Source organism: Oncorhynchus masou, chromosome 5, assembly GCF_036934945.1.
Source record: "Oncorhynchus masou masou isolate Uvic2021 chromosome 5, UVic_Omas_1.1, whole genome shotgun sequence".
NCBI classification, from domain to species: Eukaryota; Metazoa; Chordata; class Actinopteri; order Salmoniformes; family Salmonidae; genus Oncorhynchus; species Oncorhynchus masou.
Window position 1 is genome coordinate 59286371 of NC_088216.1, and position 9877 is coordinate 59296247.

The following is a 9877-nucleotide window of genomic DNA, read 5'->3' on the forward strand; positions in this document are numbered from 1 at the left end:
AGTATACTACAAAATGACATTGTAAGCACTACAGAATTGAGGGATACTACAGTGTGCAGAATAGTATTCTACAACATTCTATATAGCAAGTACTACATATTTTTTTCTTAAACCTTTATTTAACTAGGCAAGTCAGTTAAGAATGATTCCTTATTTTCAATGACGGCCTAGGAACAGTGGGTTAACTGCCTGTTCAGGGGCAGTACCTTGTCAGCTTGGGGATTTGAACTTGCAACCTTTCGGTTACTAGTCAAATGCTCTAACCACTAGGCTACTCTGCCGCCCCAAACATGGTCAATATAATCAAGGAATATTACAGAGTGTAGTATAGTATTCTACAGTATACTAAAGTTTATCAAAGTTTACTACAGAATACTATAGAATTCTATAGTAAGTACTATAGTATTCTATACAGTGCCTTGCGAAATTATTCGGCCCCCTTGAACTTTGCGACCTTTTGCCACATTTCAGGCTTCAAACATAAAGATATAAAACTGTATTTTTTTTGTGAAGAATCAACAACAAGTGGGACACAATCATGAAGTGGAACGACATTTATTGGATATTTCAAACTTTTTTAACAATTCAAAAACTGAAAAATTGGGCGTGCAAAATTATTTAGCCCCCTTAAGTTAATACTTTGTAAGTATTAAAGTATTCGACCCCCTTGAACTTTGCGACCTTTTGCCACATTTCAGGCTTCAAACATAAAGATATAAAACTGTATTTTTTTGTGAAGAATCAACAACAAGTGGGACACAATCATGAAGTGGAACGACATTTATTGGATATTTCAAACTTTTTTAACAATTCAAAAACTGAAAAATTGGGCGTGCAAAATTATTCAGCCCCTTTACTTTCAGTGCAGCAAAACTTTTGCAAGGCACTGTAAGCATTCAACAAAACACAATATTTTTGCACACTTGCATAAGCCTTCTTAGTACTATGAATCCAACGAGCCAATGTGATTGATGTATAATTTTCTCATTAGTGTTGTGTATTACAGTCTGATCTTCAAAGTATTTTGTATTCACTTATTGTAATTAGGCCCTCTTACCCTGATCGTATTTACAGACGAAGAGAAAGTCTCAAGTAAAGCAATGAGGAATGTAAAAAGAGAAACAAGGTCGCTCTCTGCTGGCAGGCTTGAGGTAATGCGTAGGCGAAGTGAAATCTGTTTTTTTACCTACAAAAATAAAAATGTGCCAACTCTGCACCAGCACGTGCTTATGTCTGGCTCATCCATCAGATTTGTTTTTAGATACTTAATGATGGTATGGCCAGAACTAACTTCCCATTACCTTTGACTTCGTTCCCCATCTCAGACTGAGATTTTGTAGTTTGGAAGTTACATATCTTGAAAACTTGATTGCTGACATGCAAAACATTTTGGGAATATATCAACAATGGACTAATGAAACAATTACCAAAGGGTAGTTTTTGGTTGGAGTTTTCCTTCAAGGATTCCCAAGTTGTCTTAAAAATATATTCAGCACCACAGTAAACAGCACGTAATCAAATCTCTTCATAAAATCACATCATCACACTATGGTTTATTTACAATATTTACTAAATAAAAGGACCAACACATTTATCAACTAAATCAATTCATTATATCAGTAGTAAGATAGCTATTGTTTGAAAATGGCATCCAGATTTGGAAAAATACAGACAGCAGAAATGTCCAACTGCAACACCACCCAAAGTGCCTTTGTTTCTATATACAGTGCCTTGCGAAAGTTTTCAGCCCCCTTGAACTTTGCAAACTTTTGCCACATTTCAGGCTTCAAACATAAAGATATAAAACTATATTTTTTTGTGAAGAATCAACAACAAGTGGGACACAATCATGAAGTGGAACGACATTTATTGGATATTTCAAACTTTTTTAACAAATCAAAAACTGAAAAATTGGTCGTGCAAAATTATTCAGCCCCTTTACTTTCAGTGCAGCAAAACTTTTGCAAGGCACTGTAAGCATTCAACAAAACACAATATTTTTGCACACTTGCATAAGCCTTTAAACATTTGCAAAAATGATCATTTTAGCACTGTGATTTGATTTAAGTTATCCCTGAGGTGTAGGCCTAGTATACGTGTGTTTTTGTCAGTCTTGAATTTCTAAGAATTTACAGAAAGGGACTAAGCCTATCCTTTTCCGCAATAAACTTGTACATACAGTAGGTCTATGTGTAAAGAGAAATTACCATCTAGGATGATGGTTTAGGAAGACTGTCTCTTTCACTGTTGAAAGAGACCAAAGGCAGGTGAAAGTTCCTTGTGATAGTAAATCAGTAAACCCTGAGTAGTACATTTGTTTTAGATACAGCAAAATCGTATTTCTCCATTGACACCCATGCCAACAAGACAAAAAGACAGCATTGTATTATCGGTATACCCTGGATAATAGTTTCATCCATCCCCTAAAAGTCAAAGAAAGTTTCTAAAACAGTTTTTACAAAACTAAATATTTACAAAGCAGTATGAATGATATGACCTTAAGAAAAACTTTTACTGCGTTGGCCAAATGATCTGGAGTTCAGCCCTTCTAGTACTGAGCAGTACTTCAGAATTCAGATAAAGTCAAGCTCACAGTGTGAACGTGGCATAACGTTTTAAATGTAACTATAGGACAAAAAAATATTGGAAGTGGGCGGAATTAAAATAAATTGGCATTGTTAGACACCTCACTTCTTCTGTTTCTTCTGTTTCTTTTCCTTCTTGGTTTTCCCTTTTTCTTTCTCTGCCTTCTTCTTCTCCTGCTTCTCTGCCTTGTACTTCCATATGGGCGGCTCCAGATGACCCTTGTGCCTCTTCTTCTTCTTCTCCTTCTTAGGCGTGGGCTCTCCAGACTTGACTATCTGGATCTTTGGGATGCAGCCAGAGGGGAACACACTGTTCCTGTGGGCCATGTGCCTGGGGATGAAGGTGCGCACCCCGGTGGAGGCTATAGAGATTATGCTGCCCCTGCGCTCTGTGTCCACGCAGCAAGACGTGGCGATGGTCTCGGCTGAGTGGATGTGGGGAATGATGGAGGATACGGAGCCATTGCTGTGGCACACAGAGCTCTCCCCCAGCTCCTTCTCTGAATGCTTCTTCGCCAGCTCTGGCACGGCCAGGCGCCTCTTCCCCACTTCAGGGGGGCTGGTGGGGCAGAGGGGCCGGCAGCCGGTGGCCACTAGAGGGCTGTGGATGCTGGTGGTGATACGCACCATGTGGTCCAAGACCCCGTTTTCCTGGGGATCTCGGGGAAAGTTGAAGCCGAAGGTGGACTTGATGCGCTGGGTGATCTTCTGGCTGGCGCTCTTGTTGGCCATTGCCTTGGCCACCAGCACCTTCAGCTCTGGCCATTCGGGGACATAGCTCTCAGCGAACTGCTCAGCTCTAGGCCGTAGGTTGAGGCGGCGGAGGCGGTTCAACGTCTCGTAGCGGCCCGTCTTTAGTGCCCAGTCCCGCGCACACTTCTGCTTCGTAGAGTCTACAGCATTTAGGTCTGCACCTGGGAGAGAAATAGCAGAGAAGGAAAACAATTGCTTTCAGGCCACAATATTTATCCATTGAAACACTTTCATTGATGTTACATTGCATATAACCCTGACCTGTTCATTGGATGTGCTACCTGTCCCAGACCTGCTGTTTTCAACTCTCTAGAGACAGCAGGAGCGGTAGAGATACTCTCAATGATCGGCTATGAAAAGCCAACTGACATTTACATCTGAGGTGCTGACCTGTTGCACCCGCGACAACTGTGATTATTATTATTTAACCATGCTGGTCATTCATGAACATTTGAACATCTTGGCCATATTCTGTTTTAATCTCCACCCGGCACAGCCAGAAGAGGACTGGACACCCCTCATAGCCTGGGACCTCTCTAGGTTTCTTCCTAGGTTTTGGCCTTTCTAGGGAGTTTTCCTAGCCACCGTGCTTCTACACCTGCATTGCTTGCTGTTTGGGGTTTTATTGTGGGTTTCTGTACAGCACTTTGAGATATCAGCTGATGTAAGAAGGGCTATATAAATACATTTGATTTGATTTGAAGGCTACAGCTAGCTGAACATGTTTTCCTCAACTCTTTCAGAGTATTGATAAATGTGAACTGGCATTGAGAGACTGTGACTCCGTTGGATACTACTGATCTTCTGCAGAGGCCAAAATAGCTAAATAACCCTGGATAATCCCCTGGCAACCAAGACGAAGGAATCAAAGATTATGGCAGAGTGAATTAAGGTAGGTTGATGTCCCCAAATTGATCCCTTAAACTTGGCAGCCATCAATAACACATTCAATCAACCAGGGAAAGCTGACCTCAAACATGGGTAGACACACCACAGGTACATCCATCCCATCCCAACCCAACTACATTACTACAAACTTCCTATAACCTTAGGCCTTCAATCAGTATGTTCATGCCAAGCCCCAAATGGAACAGAAATTAATTAAGACCATAATTGCAAATTTGCTGACTGGGGAGCAAAGCATTGGGTAATCCCATTATTCTATGTGTACTACTATCTCTTCCTCCTCTCTCCTTCTCTGGTCCTTTTTTCCAAATCTGCTTAGAGGTATGCCCTTTGGAATCTGGAGTAATTGAATTACATAACCTAGTGGGACCTAATAGATGGCAGTGGACACAATCAACTGTAGTGTGTCACTACCAGGGGCGGACTGGGACCAGAAATCGTTCCCAGCATCTATAACACACCGGCCCATCTTTTTCCTCGAGGCCCACCACATCGGCTCATTTTTTCCCTTGAGGCACCCATATTAGAAGGATAATTATAATTTTTAGCAAAAAACCCAAGTTAGCAGGCCTACTTGGCTAAAAATGGACCAACCCATCTGGCATTGGCCAGAAATGCCAGATGGCCAGTCTGCCCCTATTTACTACGAACACTGAGGTTCCTCTGATAATACACACATGTGAGCTATTTGTTTGGTTGTCTAAACACTTGTAAAATCTTCCCTGATGTATACAGTAGGGTGTATAGTAGTGTTGAAGTGGAGGAGGCCTCTCACACACCGGCCATGATGAGGGAAGACACCACATCATCTCGGCCCTGCATGGCAGCTTTGATGAGTGCAGTGAAGCCACGGCAGTCCCGGATCTCTGTGTCTGCTCCGGGGTAGTAGTTGAGGATGTAGGTCACTGTAATGGTGTGACCTGGAGAAGGACACAAGGTGATAATGGGTTTAGGAGATCATGAGATGCCATTGAAAAGATTAAAGGTAACAATTTCAAATATTTGACTGACTTTCAGTTCATATAAGGAAATCAGTCAAATAAATTCATCAGGTCCTAATCTATGGCTTTCACATGACTTGGATTACAGATATGCATCTGTTGCTCACAGATATCTTTTAAAAGAAGGTAGGGACGTGGATCAGAAAACCAGTCAGTATCTGAGTATCTGAGTCAGAATGTGAGTATTTGCCCACTGAAGTCGGTTACAATGCTGTCAGGTCAAGACTCTGGGGAGGACAATGAGCATGCAGCTGAGCTTCCCTGAGACGGTTTCTGACATTTTGTGCAGAAATTCGTTGTGCAAACCCACATTTCATCAGCTGTCAGAGTGGCTGGTCTCAGACGGTTCTGCAGGTGAAGAAGCCGAAAGTGGAGGTCCTGGGCTGACATTGTTACACGTGGTCTGTGGTTGTGAGGCCGGTAGGATGTACTGCCAAACTCTCTAAAACGACGTTGGTAGAGAAATGTATATTCAATTCTCTGGCAACAACTCTTGTGTACATTCCTGCAGTCAACATGCCAATTGCAGGCTCCCTCAAAACTTGAGACATCTGTGGCATTGTGTTGCATGACAAAATTGCACATTTTAGAGTGACCTTTTTATTGTCCCTACCACAAGGTGCACCTGTGTAATGATCATCCCGTCAGGTGGATGGATTATCTTGGCAAAGGAGAAATGCTCACTAACAGGGATGTAAACACATTTGTGCAAAACATTTGAGAGAAATAAGCTTTTTGTGTGTATAGAACATTTCTCGGATTTTTTATTTCAGCTCATGAAACATGGGCCCAACACTTTACATGTTGCGTTCATATTTTTGTTCAGTATAGTACTCTAGAAAGGGTGGTGCCATTTGGGACACAACCTAGAAATCTTGCTAGTGAGGCTTGTTTTACTGTGTAGTATTTCGTAATAGGTCTGGTGAGAGTGGTTAACCTGCTTGTGAAGCGATCATCAGTGCAGTGTTGCCATCGTTGTCCTGGTGATTTATGTCCAGGTAGGGACAGTGGTGAAGATGTTGCACAATTTCCAAAAAACCCTTATAGCACGCCACCATCAGACCGGTCTATTGGGTGAATAATTAGAATTAGAATGATATTTTTAAAAGTCACCGCAATGGATTCAAGGCTGCAATTAAATCCAAAACCAATTCTGCATGGCTTTAATGAAAGTATTCAGTGTCTATATACAGGGCATGGTGCTCCTGGTATTTTAACTAGTAACCCTCACGACACGCTGGATCATACACCACCAAAAGGCATCCCAAATGTGAAATAACAAGAGACCCATACCCAACCATTGTGGTCCACCTTCATGACCTCCTCTTTGGTAACCCCTCTCTCCAGAATCTTCCGGAGTGCAAGGGTGTTGTTCCGAGCACACGCCTCATACAGCGTGTTGGCGGTGCCCCGTGAACCACCTTCCTGCTGGTAGTCTGGAAGCACTGAGTCATCTGAGAGGACACTCCCAGAATCCAACTCACTTTCTGACAAAGACACCTCTGAGGCATCTTCGTCAGGCCCTTTGCCTAGGAGGGGGTCCTCGGACACAGAATTCTTCACGGTGGCCATCTGTTGGCTTCGAGAGACCCGAAAGCAGAGTGGAAGAGACGGAACTGGACCCTCAGTCTACATCCCAACTGGAGCTCTGAGGAATAGAACCAGAGAGGTCAAAGGTCAAAGACTGAAACAGTCTGGCATGGACCCACACCTAGAGATCTAGGGAACTAAACCAGTGGTCAGACCAGTTTGTTCATTGTGTTAGCATTGAAGTTGAGGCACACCCATAAAGATAGATAGAGGACGCAGCATTGAATCTGTCCCATTGTGGCGTCTGTGAGACACCATTTTGAAGTAGTCAATTTTCTTCTTCTACTACCTCTATGAGTTGGTTAATAACCTGAAAGAGTGCATATTGCCACCTGGAGTGTGTTTCAACAGGTATAAAGCCAAGGTTGTCAATTTACTGCCACCTGCAGTTATGGAATGTTTCCTCACGAGTATAATTCATTGGCTGATCCCTCCTGATGACCTGTATGGAATTATTTGATCCTTCCTTAACACATAATAAGTCCCATTGAGTTGATTACTTCAAAATGGTGAAAGTGCTCGATGTCACTGCCCATGCTAAAACAAGCTTTTGTGCACTAGAGTCCTCGATCTATCTCTATGGGCACACCCACATAGCCATTCAAGGAGCTCTTAGAGGGATCTGTAGATCAACAACACATATCTGATATGATTGACAGTTTGACTGAAGATAATGTAACGTAAGGCTCCGTCGGGGATCATGATAGCTAATCTCTTTGAGAGTGGTTACATTTCTCGAGCCCCATCGCTCAGCTGTTAACCAAAAAAGTGTCGGGATGTCCGGTTTCTTGTTGTCTGAATCCCAGATTGCCTTTTTAATCTCTGTGTATGGCAACGGAACGGTCGTGGCTGAGCATGCTCAACGTGCCTTCAGTGTTGAATAACTGGATCAGCATCTGAAATCCCTTCTGAACACAATGCTAAATCAGGCAACATCACATTAAGAATAACCTGAGTCACACGTGGGACTTCAGCCGCTCGTGTTTGGGCTTTAAATCCAGCCACACCTGCATTTCTGTCATCCTGGCCACTAAAACTACTCCTGTTGTTTTTCCCTTAAGAGGATAAGCTTCAGAGATGTTGAGTTTTTGTATATACCTATTACTGATGCATAAAGTGTTACAGATGCCTCACATCAACAGCATCCTCCCAACTGCATCCTAGACCCACTCTAATTCTAATACCGCCCCAACAGACCAACAGACGACGCAATCTCAATCGCACTCCACACTTCCCTTTCTCACCTGGACAAAACTAACACCTATGTGAGAATGCTGTTCATCGACTACAGCTCAGCGTTCAACACCATAGTGCCCACAAAGCTCATCACTAAGCTAAGGACTCTGGGACTAAACACCTAAACTAAACACGTCTGCCACGCTGATCCTTAACACTGGGGTCCCTCAGGGGTACTTAGTTCCCTCCTTTATTCCCTGTTCACCTATGACTGCGTGGCCAAACACGACTCCAACACCATCATTGAGTTTGCTGACGACACAACAGTGGTAGGCCTGATCACCGACAACGATGAGACGTTGTCGGTGTTCAGGGAGGTGGTCAGAGAACTGGCAGTGTGGTGTCAGGACAACAACCTCTCCCTCAATGTGAACAAGACAACGGAGCTGATCGTGGACTACAGGAGAAGGCGGGCCGAACAGGCCCCCATTAACATCGACAGGGCTGTAGTGGAGCGGGTCGAGAGTTTCAAGTTCCTTGGTGTCCACATCACCAACGAACTAGCATGGTCCAAACATACAAAGACAGTCGGGGAATGAACGGGGAATGACAAAACCTTTTCCCCCTCAGGAGACTGAAAAGATTTGGCATGGGCCCCCAGATCCTCAAAGGTTCTACAGCTGCACCATGGAGAGCATCCTGACCGGTTGAATCACTGCCTGGTATGGCAACTGTTCAGCATCTGACCGTATGGCGCTACAGAGGGTAGTGCGAGGGGCCAAGCTTCCTGCCATCCAGGTTCTATATAATAGACGGTGTCAGAGGAAAGCCCATAAAATTGTCATAGACTCCAATCACCCAAGTTATAGACTGTTTTTTCTGCTTCCGCACGACAAGTGGTACCGGAGTGCCAAGTGTAGGACCAAAAGGCTCCTCAACAGCTTCTACCCCCAATCCATTAGACTGCTAAACAATTCCTAAAAATCGCCACTGGACAATTTACATTGACACCCCCCCCTCTTGTACACTGCTGCTACTTGCTGTTTGTTTGCTACCTATGCATAGTAACTTCGCCCCCATCTACATGTACAGATTACCTCAACTAGCCTGTACCCCTGCACACTGACTCAGCACCGGTGCCCCCTGTATATAGCCTCGTTATTGTTATTCTTGTTGTTTTACTTTTTATTATTACTTTTTATTTTAGTCTACTTGGTAAATATTTTCTTCTTCTTGCACTGCACTGTTGGTTAAGGGCTTGTAAGTAAGCATTTCACGGTAAAGTCTACACTTGCCACCGCATGTGCCAAATAAAGTTTGAGTTGATTTGATACATGCATCCTCACACTAGAGGTTCAGTTGAGCCAATCACATTAATGCAAGTGTTTTAGCGACCCCAGTGACCCCATATCAATTCAAACTGTTAAAGAACAAATGGAGGGTTGAGAAACCAACAGATTGATAGAGGCCCACTGAGGACATAGTGTCACCCAGGGAGACAGGTGTTTCAGAGTCCCTGGGGTTCCAAATCCTTTTATGCAAGATTAAAGACACTCTATTTGCAACAAAAAAATATAATAGCAGATTTGTTTTGCATTGTCTTTGATGTCCGCAGCAGAGACTGAAATGCAGTCGAGTGTCTTGAAGCATTGACACTCAATGACAGCAAACAGTCAACAACTTCTTGTGGTCGGTTCAATTATCGTTAACTAGAGAATGTACATTTCTAGGAGGCCATATCATTATAAATAACACATCATCTACAATTAAATCTTCAAAACTGTCTCTAGTAGAAACTGTTTCTACTCGAAAATCTTTAAAAACACACCCCTGAGGAATGCACTTACCTACAAAATCCAACAGGTT

General features: G+C 43.1%; 1 protein-coding gene across 1 annotated transcript; it reads right to left on the reverse strand.

The window, feature by feature from the left end:
• Positions 1-2687: 2687 nt before the first annotated feature.
• Positions 2688-6817, reverse strand: LOC135527534 (photoreceptor ankyrin repeat protein-like). The gene is made up of 4 exons (XM_064956037.1): positions 6539-6817; positions 6183-6312; positions 5024-5164; positions 2688-3499 (listed from the first exon to the last, which is right to left on the reverse strand). Exons 1-4 carry the CDS (start codon positions 6815-6817, stop codon positions 2688-2690), a joined length of 1362 nt encoding a protein of 453 aa, XP_064812109.1.
• Positions 6818-9877: the final 3060 nt, after the last annotated feature.